The sequence below is a fragment of the Diospyros lotus genome, chromosome 4 (assembly GCF_014633365.1).
Source record: "Diospyros lotus cultivar Yz01 chromosome 4, ASM1463336v1, whole genome shotgun sequence".
Lineage (NCBI taxonomy): Eukaryota > Viridiplantae > Streptophyta > Magnoliopsida > Ericales > Ebenaceae > Diospyros > Diospyros lotus.
This window is the reverse complement of record NC_068341.1, coordinates 1,615,396-1,639,195: the sequence shown is the minus strand read 5'-3', so window position 1 is coordinate 1,639,195 and position 23,800 is coordinate 1,615,396. Positions and strand designations below refer to the sequence as shown.

The 23,800-nt window shown below is 36.7% G+C and overlaps 3 protein-coding genes across 4 annotated transcripts; all 3 read left to right on the top strand.

The window, feature by feature from the left end:
* Positions 1-1,107: 1,107 nt before the first annotated feature.
* LOC127799073 (beta-amylase 1, chloroplastic) lies at positions 1,108-4,797 on the top strand. The gene is made up of 4 exons (XM_052332792.1): positions 1,108-1,899; positions 2,965-3,175; positions 3,570-3,680; positions 3,795-4,797. The coding sequence occupies exons 1-4, from the start codon at positions 1,295-1,297 to the stop codon at positions 4,599-4,601; spliced, it is 1,734 nt and encodes a 577-aa protein (XP_052188752.1). The 5' UTR covers positions 1,108-1,294; the 3' UTR covers positions 4,602-4,797.
* A 2,071-nt stretch (positions 4,798-6,868) lies between these two features.
* On the top strand, positions 6,869-8,203 carry LOC127800687 (late embryogenesis abundant protein 1). The gene is made up of 3 exons (XM_052335444.1): positions 6,869-7,058; positions 7,675-7,797; positions 7,909-8,203. The coding sequence occupies exons 1-3, from the start codon at positions 7,011-7,013 to the stop codon at positions 7,990-7,992; spliced, it is 255 nt and encodes an 84-aa protein (XP_052191404.1). The 5' UTR covers positions 6,869-7,010; the 3' UTR covers positions 7,993-8,203.
* Positions 8,204-9,177: 974 nt separating this feature from the next.
* Positions 9,178-23,703, top strand: LOC127799286 (uncharacterized). Of its 2 annotated transcripts, XM_052333196.1 has the most exons (18): positions 9,184-9,688; positions 10,718-10,776; positions 12,221-12,302; positions 12,523-12,590; positions 13,222-13,291; positions 14,005-14,086; positions 14,615-14,679; positions 16,529-17,578; positions 17,717-17,779; positions 17,862-17,908; positions 18,498-18,543; positions 18,642-18,721; positions 18,915-19,028; positions 19,727-19,808; positions 21,299-21,424; positions 21,501-21,581; positions 23,133-23,258; positions 23,341-23,703. In XM_052333196.1, exons 1-18 carry the CDS (start codon positions 9,206-9,208, stop codon positions 23,410-23,412), a joined length of 2,796 nt encoding a protein of 931 aa, XP_052189156.1. In that variant the 5' UTR covers positions 9,184-9,205; the 3' UTR covers positions 23,413-23,703. The 2 variants fall into 2 exon arrangements, 1 of the variants encoding a protein (XP_052189156.1); XR_008022589.1 differs by lacking the exons at positions 21,501-21,581; positions 23,133-23,258; positions 23,341-23,703 and having other exon boundaries at positions 9,178-9,688; positions 19,714-19,808.
* The last annotated feature ends 97 nt before the right edge of the window (positions 23,704-23,800 follow it).

The following is a 23,800-nucleotide window of genomic DNA, read 5'->3' as shown; positions in this document are numbered from 1 at the left end:
TAAAATAAAAAAATAAAATTATATACATGAATCTCACTCTTATATATATATATTTATTTATTTACGTAAATTTATAAATTCTTGAAAATTTTTGATTTTTTGTTTAGTTATTTGCCCTTTGTTTTATTACATTTGTTAACGTGGAAGCGTGTTGGTAGAAGTCTCTGGGCTTTGGCTGTTCTAAGTGGTCGGCTGCTTAGTCCAAAGAGAAGCACTGGTTTCTCCATTCTACTGGACGGGTCTCTACTCTTCGGGTTTATCCCCTTATGGGCCGACTTAGCATTGGGCCCTACTCTCGGCAGCCGTAATAGCGGACCTCAAAATAAAATAAAAAAATTATATTATATAAAATTTTATCGACAACGGCCAAGTCTGTTTTCGTGTAGAGCCACAGAATTACCCTTTTGGGTTCAATGGTGAAGGAGGTACCCACTTGTCGCCGTGGTTCCCAATCCTCTGGAAGCCGATCATTTTGGAGTTTACCCATCCATCACATCAGCACCGTCGAATCACCAAGCGTGTTGGACGGTTGATCGCGCTGGATTCTCCGTGTCCCGCAAGGGGGCTTATCAGGCACGATAACGTGGCAGTGAGTCACCAGCACGCAGGCTCTGGTCACCGCCCTGTCGCCGTCGTCCTAATCCCGCCACGTGTCGGGCTGATCCGAAGGCCAAAGCGACGCGCCCGCCGTTTACCCCCCACAACACGTCTCTCACGCCCATAACCATTTGGTCGACTAGATAGTACATACTCGTGCATCGCCTGGATTTCACGTGACGTTGTTGTCCACAAGTAGGTTTCGGTACGCCTGATGTAGCGGATAATTACTCTCTCTTTCCTCCCCCAGGCCATACCTTTTCCCCAACTAAAAGACAGATAAAAGCGCGTGATGGGGCTCGCTGGAAGGTTCACGCGCAGCGGCAATCGGAACGTCCATCTTCACGTGATCAGAGCAATCGCAGCCGTTGCCTGCGCAGTCGCTAGTTCTGCGACACGTGTTGGCGTGAAGACGTGGCAACGAGCCAATGGCTTTGGGTTCAGATTGGTATTATTTTAATCTTATCCAGTTCCGGGGAGCGCCTATATATACAAGGACCGGACCCGTCTTGGATTTGGTCTATCGTCGTTCGTTGGCTTCGAATTCAAACACCTGACGCTCCAAAGATTCACAGCTTTTACTGTAATAACGAATCCTCTTTCCTACTTTCTCGCTCTGAATATACAGATCTTATCTTCCTTTCTGCATCGGGGTATTGTAATACATAGGGGATACGTTCAATTTTGATTGTACGGGATGGCCATGAGTTTGCCACAGCAGATCGGAGCCCTGTCGGGGATGCCGTTAGCGGTGGATTCCGGTAATAACGCGGGAGAGCCGGTGTCTGCGACGATGAATGCATCGGCGGTGTGGAGGTCGCCGGCGATAAGCCTCCGGGGCCTGTCGCAGAAGCAGTCGGCGGCAGAGACAGATCGGATATCGCCGTCGCCGCCGATGAGCCCTAGGATGGGCGGAATTCGGCCGGATCTGACGGTGGCGTATCAGGCGCTGATGGAGGCGGAGCAGGCGGTGGAGCCGAGAGAGTACAAGGAGGGTGGGAGAGCCGGGGGGAAGGGGAAGGGGGTGCCGGTTTACGTTATGATGCCTCTGGACAGTGTGACCATGGGGAATACGGTGAACCGGAGGAAGGCGATGCAGGCGAGCATGCAGGCGCTGAAGAGCGCCGGAGTGGAGGGAGTGATGATGGACGTGTGGTGGGGGCTGGTGGAGAGAGAAGCGCCGGGGGAGTACAATTGGGGGGGCTACGCCGAGCTCTTGGAGATGGCGAAGAAGCACGGCCTCAAGGTCCAGGCCGTCATGTCCTTCCATCAATGTGGCGGAAACGTCGGTGACTCTTGCACGTGCGTACATTCTCTCTCTTCATCTCATCTCACGCCCTTTCCAAGAATTTTGCACTTTCAATTCATTTATTCGTAGTCACTCAATGCTTTCACGTTGGCTTTCAGATCTGGTAGTTAAAAGGGTGAACTACTTTTCAATCCCCTTTTCCATTTCTTATGCTTGAATCTTGCAAGAAACTGGAAACAATAATAGAAAATTAGATTAAGTATGTGTTGCTTCTAGTAGTAGTTTTGTTGCTTCTTAAATTGTTTAGTGCTAACTGTTAATGTATATATCTCAGTATTATTGTTTGTAATTGTATGATGTCTCTGATTTATTAAATATTTGTTCATGATGTCCCTTTTATCCATAAAGTTTAATCTATATAATATAATATTAGTTAGATTTGCTACTCTTTAGTTTAAAATATTTTATTATTTATAATATAATATTAGTTAGTTTTGATGTCAAGAAGTGGAATAAATATATATGTAGTGAGAGATAATTTGTTTAATAATATATTATTATATTTTTTGAAATATTTTTAGTTATATAATATTCACATGAGAAATTAAAATTCTTTATGCTGTATGATATTTTTGCGGGTATGCTAGAATGTAAGAAGTATGGAACAAAAATCTTTTGCTGGCATGATGCCCAATGTGGACTTATTAGCCACCCACCAAGAGGAAGAGAAGTTATTGATGTAAGCAAGTGTAGATACAGGAAATATTCTTCCACACGGCTTTGAACCCAAATTGTATACGCTACCTGGAGTCTGGAAATAAGGAGCGTTGAAAAATTGATCAAATCATGATGCTTTGACAGAAAGGAAGATCCCTTTGTGGAGCTTGCATTTGATGAGATATGGTGTTGGGCATATTGATTCAGGGCGAAGTGGGCTGGGTGGATCCGGGGGGGGTGGGGTTCTAATAAGTAAATGGGTTGAGGTTATATACGCGTGTTTTGATCAATGTATGGTAAAAAAATGAATATAAAAAATGCATGCAATTGTTCTGGATTTAGTAGGATTTTTGTACTATTTCCCGAAACTGATCTCAGTCTTTGGATGTTATTATGTACAGGATCCCTTTGCCGAAGTGGGTCGGGGAAGAGATTAACAGGGACCCCGACCTTGCCTACACAGACCAGTGGGGAAGGAGAAACTATGAGTATCTCTCTCTTGGTTGTGATACTCTTCCAGTCCTCAAGGGACGTACACCAGTCCAGTGTTATGCAGACTTCATGCGTGCTTTTCGAGACAGATTTGAGCACCTTCTTGGGGACACGATTGCGGTGAGTACTTGACGCTTAGTATTACTTCTTACTTGCCTGCTAGATGTTTATTGCTTAAAGCTTTGTGAGGTTCGTAGTTCCTGATAATTAAACCAGTACTGCTAGTCTGCTATAATCGCCTAGTTTCTGTTAATCTCTTGCTGCTTTCAGTCTTAATTTGTGGGCCTCAATGGAAACATTGGAATGCTTAAAGCTTCCCTTGGTTTGATCTGGAAAAGTAAAAGGCCAGTGGGGGGTGGAATCTGTTGCTTTCTTTTCTTAGTTTTGGTGTTTGTGCCTAAACTTGATAACCGAAAGGCCAGTGGAGGAGGAACTATTGGAATGCTTTTAAGCATGAAATCATCTTGTGAAAAATTTGTCCAATTATTTAACTCCTAAAATCTGTTTGATTCAGGAAATCCAAGTTGGAATGGGTCCAGCAGGTGAGCTCCGATACCCATCCTACCCCGAACAAAATGGGACATGGAAGTTTCCTGGAATTGGGGCCTTCCAATGTTATGATAAGGTAAGTACTTTTTATGATCCTGCTCTCTCCCCTCCATTTCTTTGTATTGCTTTTGGTTTCTTCGTCATATTAGAGCCCTCTTCTTATGCAAGTTTGGTGGTGTATTGATTGCAGTACATGCTTAGTCACTTAAAAGCTGCAGCAGAAGCTGTTGGTAAGCCAGAATGGGGAAGTACAGGCCCAACAGATGCTGGACACTATAACAACTGGCCAGAAGACACGAACTTCTTTAGGAAGGAGGGCGGCGGTTGGAATGGTCCCTACGGCGAGTTCTTCCTCACTTGGTATTCTCAAATGCTGCTGGATCACGGGGAGCGATTATTGTCCTCAGCTAAGGCCATCTTTGAGAATGCGGGTGTGAAAATCTCAGTTAAGATTGCCGGCATTCACTGGCATTACGGGACTCGTTCTCATGCTCCTGAACTCACAGCAGGCTACTATAACACTCGCTTCCGAGACGGGTACCTCCCCATTGCCCAGATGCTGGCTCGCCATGGTGCCATTTTCAACTTCACCTGCATTGAGATGCGGGACCACGAGCAGCCCCAGGACGCTCAATGTGCCCCCGAGAAGCTCGTCAGACAAGTCGCCCTGGCCACTCGGGAAGCTCAAGTTCCCCTCGCGGGCGAAAATGCGTTGCCACGCTACGACGAATCCGCACACGAACAGGTCCTGCAGGCTTCATCTCTGAACATTGATGGCCATTCCGATGAGAGGGAGATGTGTGCTTTCACGTACTTGAGGATGAACCCGGGCCTGTTCCATCCCGACAACTGGCGGCGATTCGTGGCCTTCGTGAAGAAGATGAAGGAAGGAAAGGACGCCACCCGGTGCTGGGAAGAGGTGGAGCGGGAGGCTGAGCATTTTGTGCATGTTACTCGGCCGCTGGTGCAAGAAGCGGCTGTTGCTCTCATGCACTAGTAGCTCTAGCTGGTTCAGCTTGTCGCACTGTTTTCAAATGTGCATAGCTGATTTTTTTTAAGTATTCATGCCAGGCTATGTTGTTGCAAATCTTTTGCTCTGCCATAACCAAACTTGTCCATGTTCCTCTTTCATAGCTTTTTATTGTATTGTACGCTCTACTTTAATGGTCGATAATTTTTCATATTTGTATCTCCTTCCTAAGTGTTGTTAATGACTACTCAGAAATTCTTTGAATACATAAATTTTAGCTCTTAACATCATCAATCATCTTATGAGAAAATCATGATCATCCTTTCTTGGGGGATCCCTTTCTTTTTGGCAGCATGATTATTGATTTGTTACAAGCAAAAGTTTCTTAAAATTAAATGATTAAAAAAGTTTAGAAGTTGAAAATAATATTTTAGTTAAAACATGTATAAAATTCTCTTTCGGGTCCAAATAAAGCGTAGACATGACAACTTTGATATCTAAAATTTTATTCAAATCTTTTGATATTTTAAATTTTATTCAAATCTTTTGTTAAAAAGATAAATATTATTTATAAAAAATTAATTTTAATGAATAATAAAATATCAAGAAAATATTATACATAAGAGTGATAATTTTTGTGAATTTTGAAATATTAAAATATTTAATTAAATTTTTTATTTTTTTATAAATAGATGAGTTATCGTTTTAAAATAGATACATATCTCATATTAGTTTTAATATATTTTTTAAAATTTTTATTATTTGTTTTAAATATTAAAGTATTTACACAAAATTTTTCCTTCCCTATCGAATAGTTTTCTTTTTTATAGAATTTAAATAATTTAAAGATTATATTTTTATTAATAAATTTATTATTATGTTCAAAATATAACAATCATGTCCATCTCACATTCTTTTTTTCTCTTTTGGCTTATGAGAGAATTTTGGACTATAATGATATGGCAAAGATAGATTATTAAACACTTGTAAAAAGAGGTGAATTTTGGACTATAATGATATATCAGAGATAGATTATCAAACACTTGTAAAAAGAAATGAGGTTAGGTTTCTCAATTTAATTTTTGATGTTTTAAGTAAGAAAAATGATATTAGTGAATAGAATATATTGAGCAATATGAGTCAAATTTATGAATAGAATATATTGAGCAAATATGAGTCAAAATTATATGTTTTATTTATAAGCTTGATAAAGAGACAATATTATTTTTGAGATTTTTGAACTTAACAGTTACTGGTTGATGGAGAATTTTTTGAGCCAAATAATTTGAATTAACAACAAAACAAATCTAATGTGTCTCTCTAAAATCTTTCAGGATTAATATCTAAAAGTTAAATTCATTAACTTCTCTCTTAAATTTAGATCAAATATAAGGAGATGCGTCATTTTTCTTTTTTGATTATTTATCAATAAAAACACTCAATTATATTAGTCTCCAAATATTACAATATATTGTCGCTTGAACACAATAACAATTTTATTAACTAAAAAAGTTATCATCAAGCCACTTAGACTTGCAAAAAAGAAAACAATCAAAAAGACGCAGGATAATCCTTGCACAAATATTCTGATATTTAAGTTAAACAATGAAAATTCAAATGCTGTATTAATATTAATATCAATTTATTAGATGCATACATTTTTTGAAATGAGTACTCGCCTATCTATAAATGAACATGGAGCTTTTCCATATTTATTAGAATTAAAATTATTTCAAATAACATCTATCGTAATATTTTGAATCTATTAGAATTAAGATTTTTAAAGATAATGTCTATCATTTTTACAAAACTTTCAAAGAGATTTTAGAGTATCAAAGTTATCTATTTGCATTTTGTTCGAGAACCCCCTCAATTAAGAGATTATTTACATGATGACTAACAATCTCTAGGGGACAAAAATAGTCCTCTAGTATAGGTCCTTGAGATACCTATTGGTCTCCCAGCCTTCGACCATCAATTTCTAAGTTGATCTCTAAGAAATCGTATCTATTAGAAAAAAGTATTTTCAATGACTGTGTGATGGTTTCGATTTTCCTTTTTAGCTCTAAAAATTATTTTGGGCCTTTTCAATCTTGAGGATGAATATTTTGAGCATTTCAATCAAATATAGAAATAATATTTATATCATTAGAGATAGCCTAGTCAACTAATCTCCTTCTTTTAAGAAACAAATAATAATTAGAAATGTAAGATTAATGGATGAGATGTTGAGGTTATTATTCCCCACACCATCAGCTAAAAAACATGAAAACCACATGTAAATTGAGTGGTTGAAGCCCAAGTCAAAAGCCCCAAAATCAGGCAAATTGCTTATATATACACCTTAATTTCATCAATACTTTCAACAACCTCTTCCCCGCATCATTTGTTACCAACACACACACATAAAGTCCTCTTCCAGACCCACCTGAGAATATGTCGAGCGCCCAGTTGAACGCCGGTCAAACCCGAAGCGAGGCACAGGTAAACTTCTTGCCTAGTTTGATCAACGAAAATGTTATTGTGTTCAAAACGAGTGGTGCGAGCGGGTGGAATGCCCAATTCACCCTTGCATTTTAGGCAGAATAGCAATTAGGAAGTGTTCAAATTTTGGTTTATCGATCCACATTTTAATGTCAATCTATTTTTGGGTTTAGTCTAGTTTGAGACCGGTCCAAACCCAAAGCGAGGCGCGGGTAAAAATCCTGCGTAGGTGCTAAAGAATAATGATATTTTATTTAAATTAATCAAATTCGATCAATAAAAATACAATTGCGTTCAAAAAGAGCAGTGCAAACGGGTGAAATGCCCAATTCACCCTTGCATTTCAGGCGTAATAACAATTAGGGGAGTTCAATTTTTGGTTCGATTATAAGTCTATATTTTAACTTTAATTTGTTTTGGATTTAATTTAGTTTGGAACCAAAGGAGTTCAAGATTTAAAAGAATCTTGATCTTAATTCTATTCATTCTAGGCCTGATAATTACCAATTTGATAATTACCAATTTGATCTTAGTTTTGGCCATAAATTTTTTGTATAAAATTTTAGTTTTTATGTGATATTTTATTAATTATTAATTATTAATTAATTGTGGACAGGCCAAGACTGAAGAGCTGGTGAACACGGCCCAAAACACTGCGGACAAGGCCTGTGACAAGATGGCGGACTCCAGTGAGGAGGCCCAACGCGGGAAGGAACAAAGCGCTAGCTTCCTTCAACAGGTTCGTCGGTTATTTATTAGAGTAGAGTCAGTTACATACATGAATCTTATAAGTTTTATAATAATAATTATAATGTGATGGTAATTAGTATCTTTATTTTTATTTTGACAGACTGGAGAGCAAGTGATGAGCATGGCACAGGGTGCCATAGATGGTGTGAAGAACACACTTGGAATGAATGAGAGGAGCAAGTGACCATCATCTCTCTCTCTCTGCGTATGCCACCAGGAGTTGCAGCTTTTCATTTTAGGTTTTCTTCGTTTTAAGTGATTTGATTTTTGAGATTTTCTGTCAAAAGAGGGAACTCTCTCATCACATGTGTAATTTTCTTTCTTGTTTTCCTTCTACCCAAACAGTCGAATTTGTAACTGTTGAATAAAATGCTCAATTCTAAATGGTGCAAGTTATTGACGTTCAATCTATTTATGTTCATATCTAAGTTTCTTTCTTTCATGTTCTTAGGGCTACGAGCATATTTTTGTTCTTATATTTTTTTTGAATGATCATATGAATTTTTTGTTATTTCAATCATAAATCTAAATTTATATTTTTGAATCGATTTAATTCTTTCTTTTTTTTTTATGTAGCAATTCAAACTTTTTATTATTTCGATTACATTCATGCACTTACATTTTCAAATCAATTTAATACATGTATTTTAATGTGTAAAAAATAGTAAAATTAATTAATTTAATCTATTTTTTTACACATTAAAATATAAAGTTTAAATTGATTAAAAAATATAAGTATATGAGTGTAATTAAAATAACGAAAGGTTTACTTTATCACATGAAAAATAAGTCAAAATATATAAATTAAATTAACTAGAGAATGAAAGTTTAAAGGTATAATTAAAATAACGAAAAGTTTAGACAACTACACACAAAAAATATAAAAATAAAAATATGAATTTGTCGTTCTTCGAGTTTTCTTTGGGTGATCGTATGTAAGATGAAAAGATATGAATTAATTGTGCTAGGGGCTGAAACTTGCCTGCTGGATTCCCTGATTTACCTCTCATGCTAAAATTGTGGGATCGAACAGTAAGAGCACTCGTGATAATACGTTAACCAAAAAAAATAAAAAAATATAAATCAATGATAAAAATCACAATTCTTATCATAAATATCTCTATTAAGGAGTTAGACAATTCTTATTGTAACTTCAATGATACAAAATTGAGACAACGTCCTGTACTATTTTTGAGTCATCTTATTATCGATAAGATCGATATGTTAGACATATTTATCATCTTTAATTTAATATATTATTCTCGTTATCCGTACGTGGTGAGAAAAAATACCATCAAGCTTGAATTTTGATGGGAAATTCGACAAAATCAAATGATGTGATTCAAAGGGATGATTCTTTGCAAAATTAAGTGTAAGCTAAGTTTGATGATGTAGTGATGGACCGTTACCTGGTCGGTTCAACGGCATTCTGGGAGCTTCGTCTCCTTGGCACGTTGTATGGACGCGATGAACCCACCAATCGTCTCTCTCTGTATAAACTTCCCTCACTTCCCGCTGTTTTTACACAAATTGCCACTCTCTCTCTCTCATCCATGGCCTCTCTGCAAACTCACCAGAGCCATCTCCAATTCTGTCGGTGTCTCCTCTCTTCTAGGAAGCCTAGTCCGCACTCTCGGACCGTCTGTTTCTTTCCACTTTCCAGGAAATTGATATTTCCCGGGAAAATCGGGGTCTCGGGTTCGAGTGTTGGCGGCAGGAATGGAGTGTGCTCTACCTGCTGCCCATGCAAAACGAACTCGGAGGTTGAGAATGTTTCGATTCAGGTTCAGGAGGAGTACAGGACGGATAGGCCTCCGTTCGACGTCAATCTCGCGGTCATTCTGGCGGGTTTCGCTTTTGAAGCCTATACAACTCCACCGGTAAATCTGTCTTGTGACGAAATCGATCTTTAGGTTTTCCCGTTTGGATTTTCTTTTCCTTATTGCTTTGTTTGGTTGCCTCGAAAGTGCAGGGAAAGACAACAAAAGAGAACATGATTGGTTAGGTTAATGCTATACAGATTTTTTACGGAGAATTCTTATGCGATATGTATGAATTTTCAATATCATTCTCCTCCGGAAATACAGACGTGAAAATTCTGTACCTACGTGCTTAATTTCTCATCCATGAATCCTATTTTAGGTAGTTGGCAGTCATCAGACTCCCAATTTCCATGAATGAACTTTACAAGCATGATGTTTTTTATCGTTTTATCTTTCCCTTGTTAGACTTGAAATTTTGATCCTAATGATTGCCGGTTTTACTTTTGAAATTTGATGGAGATGACTGATTGTTTTCCTGGAAATATGGACGGTTAATGCCTGGCATTATTTTTTATGTATATATCAGATGATGATTCTCTGTAGTTTTTGTTGCTTTACTTTCTGAATTCAAATAGGATGGGAAAAAAGTCTTTTTGCTTTATTTTACCTTCAAAATACTAATAACTAGGTGGCAAACTGCTCTCTTACCAGCATCTTCTCTGTTATCAATTGTTTGCAAGACTCTTGTTCGGTTGTCAAGAAGATGGAGGCGGAGAAAGAATAATTTTTTTTCCTTTTCTGGTTCCAGGAAAGAGGAATTGCATATTTTAAGCCCCAAAATCAATCTTATGTGCTATTTTGATGTAGAAGAAATGTAGGAAACTCAAAGAAAATGAATTTATAGATATTACAGTTTGCAGTTCACATTATTAAAATTTCAGCTCATATAAGGCAGATGGTTTGTACGAGGCCAAGTTGATTGGCCATTCTGTTAATAGATCTAGGATGTTATAAAAAGTTGATTAATTTCACAAGTTTCTATTTCCTATCTATGCTTCAGATTTTTGCAACAACGCATGAGAATAAATTGAAGTTTTATTCCACTTTGGACTTGGTTTGACCTTTGGTTGGTTGTATCATAATCAGGATAACAGACGAAAGTGTGAGGTGGATGCAGCAAATTGCAAGACAGTGTTTCTTTCAGAGTATGCCTCATTTTCATTAGTCCAAATTTCAAACTCTACCATAGGACCCACTAAATCACAATAAATGTAGAATCAGTTTGGTGATGAGAATGTATATTTACCATAATTTTTCTGCTGGAAAATGATCGATTCAGTTCATGCATCAGGTTTGTAGTAGAGCAAGCAATTCACCACTTAGTAATATTAAAAATTAAGGTGTTGCTTCTATAAATTTAATTTCCAAGAAATTAATTATTTGAATACTTGTTTTACATGTTTTATAGCCTCTAGTTGCAGAAGTTACGATCCTGTGTCTTAATAGAACGTTTTGTTCTTGAAAAAGTTATTTTTTCTCAAAAGTCAGTTTGTCTGCTCCCTTGCTAGTCCGCTATTTTTTCTTGAATTGAACAATGAGATAAATAACTTTCAACGTGATGAGTGCCAAGTATCTGCAATGCAGGAAACACTCTTTCTATCTCAAGCATATGCAAGGCCTAGAAGTCTTTGGAGATGCTTCACTTCTGCTCCACTTGTGTTTCATCCTAAAAGTGGACATCCCCAGCCACGAGGCTCTGTGCAGCCTTCCCTTGTTTTCTTCCCCCCTCCCCCCTTTGTAGAGAGGTTGTTCCCACAACTGGAAAGTGCAACCTTCCAGTCGTAAAAGAGTAACCTTACCATTGCTACTTCATATATTGCCAGATCCTTGGTTCTTATAGTCAAGGTCTCTTGTCAAACAATGGGCATTTTGCCTGGATGACTGACATAATTAGATTTCAGTTTGTTGAGTATGAGCAAACTGACTATCTTTTTCTGATAAGTTCATTTGAGTATCCAAGCTTGGTTTGGTGCTTTGTCCTGTGATGCTATCCCTGGCTTCAAGAACTCTCAAATCCAAAGAAGAGGTTTATGAACAAGTATGTCTAAGATGCAGTTGATTAGTAGACTACCTAATTTCTATATTTCCTAGGTAAATTAAATGAGTACCATTTAGATTCTTTATAAGTAGAATATCCTTTGACTCTTGATATTGAGTGTGTTTTGTAAGAATCTTCCTGGAGCACCTAGCACTCTAAAAGTTCAAGGAGTTTGTGAACAAAGAGATTATGGGAAGAATTTCTCTTTCTTGATTTTCCATGAATGAGAAATTACAATATATAGGCTAGACCTTTCCCTCCTTTTAGGAAACAAATAAAGAAAAGGAAACTAATCCTAATCAGAGAAAAGGAAACTAGTTCCTAAAATCTGAAGCTACAAATCAGGAAATTAACTATGAATTTACAGCTAATTACAAGAGAAAGTTGACCAGGATTTTATTCTAACTTTCCAACTGTTTGTAAATATGTGTTTGACTTTTGTATAGACAAACATTATGTGGTCACACTCATAAGATTTTTTTAAATCTTTTTTGGGTCATTGAGAATATCTTCGGTTAAACTCCGTGTTTGACTTTGTTTCACATCTGCAGGTCATTTTTGCGTGAGATCTATGATGGCCAGTTATTCATAAAATTAAAGAAAGGCCTTAACTTGCCTGCCATGGATCCATGGGTAGGACATACAGTTTTCTTTTTGAAAGTTATGTATTTCATTACCAAGACTAAAAATTTCATTTTATTTGAGTCATTAGCCTTTTGTTTGAACTAATGGTTTTACTTGAGTAATTTGCCTTTTTATTTTAACTAATGATTTTATTTGATTTATTTGCATTTTGTTTTTAACTAATAGTTTCATTTGAGTTTTTTCTTTTTCAACCTTCTATGTGTTTTAGGGAACAAGTGACCCATATGTGGTCTTGCAACTGGATAGTCAGGTCATCAAAAGCAAAGTTAAATGGGGGTAAGTTGTGGGGGTACTCACGTTGATGGCTTGGTTCAAGTTCTCATAAAGAAATTTCTTGGGTTATATTTCTATATCAATTTCTATCTTACTGGTATGAACTTGGCACTGATAGGATTAAATATCTGGAGTGGGTTTAGCATATAGTAGCATTTAGCACTAGATGGAACGGTAGTGATGAAAAAGAAAGGTCTTAGCCTGTTTCTTTGTGTCAGGCTCATTGCAGTTGTCCATCTCAATAATTGTCAATTAATTTGGGTACCAGAGTGTCTTGGCATCTCTTCTTTTTCTCTTACTTTAGAGGTCCAAGTTCAATATAGGTCTTCCCTAATGTTACATAAAAGATGTTTGAGCAATATTATAGCTGTTGTAAACTTCACATTTTAGTGATGTTGAAGGAAGACTGAAAACTTGGCAAGAACTATTTGTTACCAACTTTCACATCTAGTTGTCTCATGAGGTGTCATATGCATGAGGTTAAATAGTGAATGCACAAATTCATGGATAAAGTGCTGTTCACTTCAATTTTGCGTCTGAATGCTGATGTAATTTTTTCCTTTCTGGGGTGCTTCCCACCAATTTTAGAAACTCCAAATATTAGAATTCTTTATGGAAAATTGATCAACTGCAGGACAAAGGAACCAACATGGAATGAAGAGTTCACTTTAAATACGAAGCAGCCTCCAAGTACCAATCTCCAGGTCATATAGAATTGTGATTTTCTAATTCTTTTTCTTTTTCTTTCTTTCTTTTGTTCATTTTGGAAGCTTCACACCACAAACTAAGGTTTACTGTTTATTTTGTTTCCAAACTGTTTTTGACAAAAAATGGATGTTACTGAATCAGTAAGGTAAACTCTCAGTGAAAGTGTCTGTGAATTGTCTCCTCTGAAGAGCATTTCAGTTGTTACTGTGTCGTTCTGGGGTCATTGGTGTACCGTATGGGTGTCTTGATATCATCATTGCCCAACCATTTGATGACAATGGAGTTTTCTGCTTGAAACTGGTGGTTCACAGCTTTTAGTCATAGCACATGGTTTGGATATAATAGGATATCTGCAGCAAAGTTCTCTTCTTCAAAATAATCATCAACATATTTTAACCATGGCACATGGTTTGCGAACTTTGAATATAATAGATTATGCAGATAACCCTGATGTTCTGTAACCATTCTTGTGTTTGTATATTTTGTATATTCTTTTACATCAAATTCAGTCAGAGTGGAAACTTTCCAATGATGTAGAGCTCCCGTATCTTTAAAATATATTTCTTCACTTGCATAATCTTTACCAGTAGTTCCATAAGATCAATCCGGAACTTCCTCTGCATAGATTATCAGTTTTTTTTTTCTAATACCACTTGTGAAGTCACTACTCATCTTCAGTTAATTGTTAATATTTGATACTTAACTTCAGGTTGCAGCTTGGGATGCAAATCTTGTCACTCCACATAAGCGCATGGGAAATGGTAGCATTAGTTTGGAGGATCTATGTGATGGTGAGCTTCCAATTATTCATGGCATGACCAATTAATCATTACGTAGCATCCCTTTTGTGATCAAGTGGTTATCCCATTGTGATGGTTTTATTTGTTCTCACAATATTAGGAACAAATTGCTTTGCCTGATAATCAGAATTGAATTGTCATAGACAACAAAGGCATGTCCTTTTTTTTCCTTTTCCGTGTTTGTTTTGAGGATAAGCCTCGGCAACAACAATTTGTGACTAGAAGATCATGGTTTTAATTGTGAAAACAGCCTCTTTGCAAAAAAAAAAAAAAGGGAAGGCTGCATATAAATTCGACCCTTCTGGCGCCCCCAACCTTGGCAAAGTGGGGAGCCTTGTGTACCAGGGACACCCTTGTTTGTGTTTGTTCTCCAGATGCCTTTGTGGGAGCAACATAAAAGGTGCAGTATTCCAAACATAGTAATAACTAATATCCCTCCCAATGCAGCAAATATTTTGGTTGCAACAGGTGAAAATAATCATTTTGGAATGCTCAAATAAAAGAGACGTGTTTTTCTAGGAACATTGCATGAGGTGCTGGTTGAATTGGAAGGGATGGGAGGTGGTGGAATGATAGAGCTAGAGGTATGTTTTCTTCATGAAGCACTAGTAATAACAGACTTTTACCATGAGTTGCAATAAGAAGTAAACTAATTCCTTTTTCTGTTGTCTAACCATGACACTATAGATTTTGGAGATCTTTCATTCTCTAATGCATAATGTAAAAATTTCTTTATGACCACAAGCTCACATTTTTACGTTCTTCTGAGCTTCCTCACTGCAAACATACTGATAAGCATTGGATAATCTATTGGAAGATAATTATTATGTAGTAGACTGGTGATGCGCTCACAGTAACAAAAACCATTCTGCTATCATGGTTGATTTACTCTTAGTACTTGGATATGAACCATAACCAACTGTAAGAATCACTCTAGTAGATTGTAGATTAAGCTTGATGCCTTCTTGTTTACTTTTGTTAAAGAGTGCCCTTGAGAACCTATCTTTCTTTGAAGGAGAAAAAGCTTGTATTAAATTGTCAAGGATAGGTTAAATTCACCTCCTCTGAGGTTTAGTGAAGGTGAGAAAAGTTCCTGCATGTTTGGGAAATTAAATTGATCCTCACTCATGTTGGCACTTACTCAGATAAAGGAGCCCATAAAGATTGTTGAATTACCTTCCTCCTCGTTTACTTTAAGACATATCTTAAATATAAAAAGTACTTTTTTGGGTTAAAATTAGGATAAACCAGATGGTCATGATGTGGCTCAACCTTACAAACCCTCAACTCAAAAGAGGCTAACCAACTCTCTGCAACCCCCCCCCCCCCCCCCCCCCCAAAAAAAAAAAAAAAAAAAAAAACTAGGTCAATCACCCTTCTTCACTACAGGACTGTTCTAGCTGCAACCTCATTGAGCTAGCTTGAAAATATGCCCCCTAATATAATGTCTAAGAAGCAATGAGCACCACAAAACAGCAATTTTTTTTCGATAAAACGTGTCAATAAATAAATAGAAGTTTTGTCTGAAAAGACTTTATATCTATAATCAATAATAAAATATACAAACTAGAGCCTTAAGAACCCTCCAGCAGAAATAAACTATTACTTTATTGTGAAGAGAATTTGTCCAAGCAACATACAAGGTTTAACACATGATGACTATAGTTTCTGAAGTAATATAAGAGTTATAAAGACCTAGATCTATATCTTCGCTTCAATCCTCCAAAAGGTTCTTAATGCCTCAGCTGTGTAATTTAATCTAGCTTTTTGATTCTGCATGAAGATTTTGCATATCAATAAATGGCTAGAGTTGTTAAAAACCTTTAGTTTTGCTTCTGTACACACGAAACCCTTTATTGCCTCTTCATCTTGCCTGCCTTTTTGCATGGACTAGAGTTCAAGGGTCTAACTCTATCTCTTAACAGCTTCACATAACTGACACACCCACTAATAACACCCACTGATGCAGGCCACACCCACCCATTCATTTTCACTATTGCACTGTTATTACTGTTATTCATTTAATTTATTAGCAGTGACTTCTTAAAAATTTCTCTCATATTAGTACACATGTATGTAGATGTAAATGATAAAATACAATCCTTGAAGATATACCATACCTCTTTATAGATACGTGTAAAAATATAGTCTTAATCAACAAATTTAATGGCATTGTACCCAAGTAATATATTAATCCATGCCATCCAAAATTATTATTACTTAGGTCCATTTCTAAAAACAAGGTGAATTGCAATTCAATGTATTACATTATGCACCTTATAGAAATTTGGTCCCTGAACTTGGTGTAACTTGGTTTTGAAACAAATATGGAGTGCTTCCCTTTCAATTTTATTTTTGGCTTGTGTACTGCAATTAAAATTCTTGGAATGGACTATTTTTCATAGCATACGACTTCTTATTGATGTGTCTCAGGTTAGATATAAGAGCTTTGATAGAATTGAGGAAGAGAAAAAGTGGTGGATAATCCCCATTGTTACAGAATTTCTTCGGAGAAATGGTTTTGATTCTGCCTTGGAAAAAGTTATTGGCTCAGAGACTGTGCAAGCACGCCAGTTTGTGCAGTATGCTTTTGGCCAGATAAAGTCAATAAATGATGCTTACCTTCATCAGGATTGGTTGTCAAAACTTGGTAGACCTGAGACTGAATATGAGAAATCTAGCAACCCTGTTGTTGAATCAGATATGCCATCACAGTTGGATAATCCAGAAAGCTCTACAGATGAAACAAGCTTTGAGGAAGACAGCAATCTACTTGAGCGTAGAAATGATAATGTTGGTGCTGCTAATGAAGAAACCTCTTTGTCAGTGGCACAATTTGGTGATGGCTCACAGTCAGATAAACACTTCTGGAAAAATTTTGCTGATCTTATCAATCAAAATGTTGTTCAGAGACTTGGTCTCCCCCCTCCTGAGAAAATAAAATGGGATGGATTTGACTTGTTAAACAAAATTGGCTTACAGTCACGGATGATTGCAGAGGCTGGGTATATTGAATCTGGCCTTGCAACTCCTGAAAGTCAGAGTGACATCAATAATGATAAAACAACCGGACAGGTAACTGTTAGCAATATTCAGTCTTCACTCCCAGATATTAAGAAGGTTACTCAGGATTTATTAAGCCAAACTGATGCAGTTCTGGGAGCACTAATGGTTCTAAATGCCACAGTTTCACAATTAAATAAAGAAGCACGCATTTTTGGAAAAAATGAACAAAAAGGAGATGCTTCTCCTGATATGGAAGATGATGTTTCCCAGTATTCTGAAAAGAAAAAATCTCCTGGCTCTTGCGATAGATCAAAATTGAATGACAGGAAAGCTGAAGAGATGAGAGCACTCTTTTCAACTGCAGAGAGTGCCATGGAGGCTTGGGCAATGCTTGCTACTTCTTTGGGTCATCCAAGTTTTATTAAATCTGAATTTGAGAAAATATGTTTCTTAGATAATCCATCCACAGATACACAGGTAAAGTTGCGTCTCATGAGCTTGGAGCTCACTGTTTCTACCTTTAAGAATGAATACAGAAAGGGATCTTGAACTTGAAACATTAATTTGATCGTTAGGATTGTGTTATATGGATCTCTGAGATGTTGAAAGCCGCAGGTTGCAATTTGGCGTGATTCAGCACGGAAAAGATTAGTCGTTGCATTCAGGGGAACAGAACAAGTAGGTTATTTTGTATGTCTCATTAGTGCAATGAATTGAGCAAACTCTTAGGTTGGATTACTGAATTTTTATTGGTTCTCAGGCCAGATGGAAGGATTTACGAACTGATTTAATGCTAGTTCCTGCAGGGTAATTTTTCAGTATCTTGAGAGAGCATTTACTTTCTGTTTCCTTTCTATGCTATTACTTTCAAGTTCATTTTAATTACTCTTTCATTAATTTATATTCAGCAGTAATAAGAAGACTACCATATATATTACATATCTCTTGAAGCAACATGATAACATATGATTATTTATATTACATTACACCATCTGGAATGTAGCTGCAAAAGTCAAGACAAAGCAAGACCTGGTTCACGGTTTCTTTATGAGATGCAGGAAATCTCTATGTTTTCCCATAACCTAATAGTTTGTTAGATCCAATGCTTTATCACGCTGCAACTACACTTAGTTGAATGTTTTGTATATTGTGATTATTCTTTCTGTGTTATGTAATGATGGTTTTTTTTTTTTTAATGTTATGCTGGATCAAAGGATGTTATTCTTATTTGCTTTCTACCTAGGCACATTTGAGCTCTTCCATATTCATTATTCTTTCCCTCTCCTTTACTGGTTGGCTTTTTTTTTTTTTAGTGTAATTTCTTAATTTTCTAAGAGAATTTTTGCTAGTTATATAATGAATTTCTTTGCTGTTACTGGGTTCACTTCCACTACAGGATGAATCCTGAGAGGATAGGTGGTGATTTCAAGCAAGAAGTTCAGGTTCAACCAATATCCTGTATATCGAAATTTTAAGTTCGATAATATTGATGGAATTTGTGACTTCATGTTGTGATCTATTGACAACTACAACTCTGCAGGTTCATCGTGGTTTTTTAAGTGCATATGATTCTGTTAGGATGAGGATCCTCTCTCTCATTAAACTGGCAGTTGGGTACACGTAAGCTGTGTTACTTCAAGAATCCATTTGACTTTGCTTATTTCTAAAGGATAATAATTAATGTTGAATATTAAAAAAAATCTTTCACAGATCCTACATGGAGCTTTGTCCTGTGTGATACCACATAGATGATCGATACAAATGTTTGTTTCAATTTTTTTTATTTTTAAAATTTCAAATGTCTTTTATGCAGGGATAATATTGCTGAGCCACAGCACCATTGGCGTGTTTATTTGACTGGCCATAGTTTAGGTGGTGCCTTGGCTACCCTCCTAGCTCTTGAACTTTCATCAAGCCAGTTAGTGAAGTAAGTTATTTCTCCATTTACTTAGCTTTTTTTATCATCTTCTACAACCAAGTTCCTCTCATGTGCTCTTTGCTTTTTCAGCCGGGGGTTTCTCCTAAACTGACTGCAATCTTAGAACATAAGTTTTCTATTTTTTCATCTTGCTGGTGTCTAGTTGAAGGAATTGTTCTTTAAAGATTTATGAAAGTTTCTTGTTGATGTGCATTTTCACCTCTTTCATACACATTCTACACCCAGTTCATATTGTATTTTACAATAGATCATGAAATGTTAATTATCATTACAACTTGGTCGCACCATTCTTGCTCTAATATTATTCAGTAAAGCATTAACTCCCTGGAAATGCATGCAATCAATATAATAGATGCATGGATGAGGCAGCCCTCCATGAATTGTCTTATCTAGACAGCAATTGGTGAGAGCCAAAGGAAAAGAACATAACAGAAATGGAGCTTCTAAGATTGGGAATGGGAAGGAGAAGAGAATTCAAGAAACTGGGCACAATTTATTTATCATCTACTGTTTTCACATTTTGGTTGAATTTGTTAACATAAGGTCAAACTGCTTTTTATTATGTATTTGGAATTTCCTGGCAACTAACTAACTCTGCTTATAAAACTACAAATGTCTGCCTTTATCCTTGTCTTAGAAAATAATAATTCATAGGCTAACTCATCTTTACAAGTGCTTTGGGTTAGGCGTGGGGCAGTTTCAGTGACCATGTATAACTTTGGATCTCCTAGAGTTGGAAACAAGAAATTTGCAGAAGTCTACAATGAGGTAATTTTCTCTCTAATTTGGGCTCTCGCATTGTCAATCAAAAGGCTTTTAAATTGATTGAGTTTCTGGCAAGTTTCCAATTATCATCCATGTGTTCTTGCACAAACTACTTCATCATGACATAAAGTATGAGGTACATAAAATATTGATTGATCTAGGATAAAATTTCTTTTAAAAAATCTATCTTTTTCAAGCTTTACATTCAAACTTTCAGAAAATGCACCTGGAGCTGTCACTCATCATCGTGAACAGCAAGCTTCTCTGAAATTGTCGGAAACCCCATCTGACAACTTCAGAATCACCCAATCTTCTCTCTGGGTCGAAACCATTTCCACCGACTTCCTTGTCATCTTCAAAGATTGGTTTTTTTGTCGAGCCCCTTGAACTGACATCAGTGATCATCGCACACTGTGGGAGCCTCGGACAACCTCGTGAACTTCTCTTCGTCGTCAAGAAGCCTCTTTTGCTTGTTGCCGACACTCCTTCTGTTCTTCATGCAAGCAACTCCAAATAACTTCCATTGCCCGACCCATTACCCAAGCCCACCTCAAAACCACACCTGGTTTATGGGTAGATTCATATACCTGATGGTCAAGATTTTGCCACGTCAACCAACAATTTCAGATTTGGCTAAGCAGCTTGCTAAATAAAAATTTCATCCAAACTGTATGTAGACGGCACCAGAAAATGCCTGCTTGTTTGAGCTTTCTGTGTCTCTTATTGACAAGCGTTCCGTGACAAGAGTTTAGATGGCAGTGTAGCATAGCAACTGATTAAACTTCATCTGCAATATCAAGTTATTGTAGTAAGTTGAATAAAATTCATCAAGTTAACTTATGTTTAAGTGGACCATGAGTGTCCCATTGAGTTTCTAGTTATTGTATTATTATGTGAAGTGAACCCACTACAGGTTTCTCAACCTGGATAACCTGAAGATTTGAAGTTGATCCTCCTATTATGCCTTCCAAGATTGAAACTGCCTTGTTGATTGTCTCCCTCAAGCTAAAATTAACTAGAAAGATTGAGTTCAGCTTATGTAGTTTGATTCGTTGAAAAGCCTCAAACTTGAAAACAGTGATGGAAATTTATTATTTGTGGCGCAATGATTAGTATGGGTGACCAGATACTAAGCATTAAAGTTACTAATTATCTCCTATGTTTCCTGTAAAAATCCTTTACCTGTAGAGTTTGATTTGGAATCTGAGGCTTGCTTCTTATATTTTGTGCAAACTTCATCTAATTTAACTATGGTCATTGGCATTCATGACACTGCTAACATCTGGGAGCCTTTCTAGCCCTGAAACCCTTGATATGCCAATGGGTATTAGATGGCCCTGGTCCTTGGTATTCCTAGGAATTGCTTAACTTAATATTTCCTGTTGTGGAATAAAATTATTTGGACCATCTATTGCTGAATGTAAGTATATATTGCCATAGTATTTAAATTTAACCATCTTAGATTTATGTGATATTTTCTGATTACTTTGTAGAAAGTTAAAGATAGCTGGAGAGTTGTAAATCACAGAGACATCATACCTACAGTCCCACGCTTGATGGGTTATTGCCATGTAGCTCAACCTGTTTACCTAGCAGCTGGAGATCTAAAAAATGCCATGGTGAGTAGTTGCTCTATATTTGGTTTGAATTTACATAGAAAACACAGCTTCTTAATCTGTTTACAATACTTTTCAGCAAAACATGGAGCTTCTTGAAGATGGCTACCAAGGTGATGTAATTGGGGAGTCTACACCTGACGTTCTTGTCAGTGAATTTGTAAGTTCCTTATCCTTATACTACTCTTCTTATCTGCATTTGGGTGATATAGAATATGCAAATGTTTTTGAATCCACACGGTAAGATACAGGCTAAGCAATTCATGGATAAATTTTGATATAACTGAAAGAAAGTGGATAGGTTCAGATGCAAAACAAATGAAAATGGAGAAAAAAGTACAAAAGTGGAAATGGATTACATGCTTTTGGTAACTATTTGGACTGATTGTTTGGCCACTTAAGTATCCTTCAGATACGTATATTTATCTCATGTCAATAATAAATTGCTCTTTATTCCACATAGCAAGTATTAGTAGAAAGTAACAAATTCACTTCAAAGAAGTTATCGTCATCATCAGAAGCCTTAAATCCACTTGGTGGGGTTGCTAAATGGATTCTAGCTCTGTGCAGTTCTCTCTCTCTTAGAGCAAACTGTAAGTGGTCACCACTCACCACAATAAATCACACCATATTCTCACTAGTACCAGTTGTGACACTGTAGGTCTTGCCCAGAAAGTATTAGTTGCCAGTAATTTCAGACTCCTCTGAACAAGCAAAGCACCCAAAATATTCCCATTGCTCTACTCATATGGAATTGTTTTTGATGGGTTTAGGGGGAATAAAGGGAGAAATATATTAACAAACGTGCATAGTTTTTGTGAACCTTGATAGTTATGCTTGCCAGTAGTGGCCATAAATGTTGTGTAACAGTTTGTAACAGCCTGTTACAATCACAACAGCAATACCATATTAAGTGTAATGACCATCACTCTTCTGATACTTATTAAGGCATCTGTATTGAGTCATGACCAATTTGGTGCAGAGTCTGCAGACCAAAGATCGTACTCAACAAATTTTAAAATCATTGTCAACTATATGCTTCAATGCCAATTGGGCTAGAGAGAACCAGATAACGGTGCACCATTGTGGTGGTTCTCTTAGCTCTAATTTAATATGCAACTATTAGAGAAGCAAATTTTTGCTGCATTCTCAAAGCATATAAGCTGAGTATTGTGCTACTAGTGGAACATAATCTTCTTGTCAAATCCATTTATAAAGCAATGTGAAGGTTGATTATCATTATGTTTAAGGAAAGTTGTAGACTACGCTTTGCAAGTTCAGTTTATGTCAAAATCTGCTTGAATGACTGTTCTTTTTCTTCCTGTACAAGTCTATCTTCGTTCAATTTTTGCTTCATGGCCAGCTCAACATCTTTTCCATCAATCTCTTCAGCTTGCAGGGTACTGTTAGTGCAAATATTTCAATGTGTGTTCCCTTCCTTGGAGTGAGAACTTAAATTGATTATCTACTGGACAAATCTATGTGCATTTTTTACGTTGTAATCTCATAATCTTAATGCAATGCAATGGATCCATTAAATCCTAAGTGATGCAAGCATTTTCTCCAAATTTGTCGTTGTTCAATATCCACTACATGCTGCATTTGTCTTCAGTGTTGTACACTATGACATTCTCTTTACTATTTATGTGCTTATAAATGCCAGAGGTACTACTTTGATCTCTGACGTTGTTTCCCATGGATGTTTTTTCAGATGAAAGGAGAGAAAGAACTAATTGAAAAAATATTAAATACTGAGATAAACATTTTCCGCTCAATCAGAGATGGGAGTGCCCTTATGCAGCATATGGAGGATTTTTATTACATCTCACTGCTAGAGGTACTAGTCGGACATGATTATTGTATTCCATACAGCTAGACAACGCATAATCTAAATGTCTTTTTTTTTTTTCTTGTTTCAGAATGTGAGATCCAATTACCAAATGGTTGCGAGTTCCCAAACCGGTGAAGAAGGGAGCCTGTCAATCATTTAAGAAATTCATGTCATATGTCAGCACAGTCAAGTTTGTCTTTTCAAATTTTTCAGGAAGTTCTGAAATATTCTTTAAATGTGACCTTGCAATTTGGCCATAATAGAAGATAGTTCCTACAAAATGGTTCCATTATTTAGGTTGATGTCCTATGCAGTATTTAGTTCTCACCATGTTTGATTGCGTATAGGTTCATATGATAAAAAGTGTTTCCATCCCAATAGCTCTGCAGACTGCAAAATATATCCAGCTTTTGGCTGTAAAATAAAATTTGACCTTCTGTAGTTCTTTTTCTGTTGCTATTGTTGTTCATGACTGCCGGGTAGCAGCCTTATATTGGTGGCATGCTAACTTATATGTGAATCTTAGATTGCTGAACCACCACTAGTTT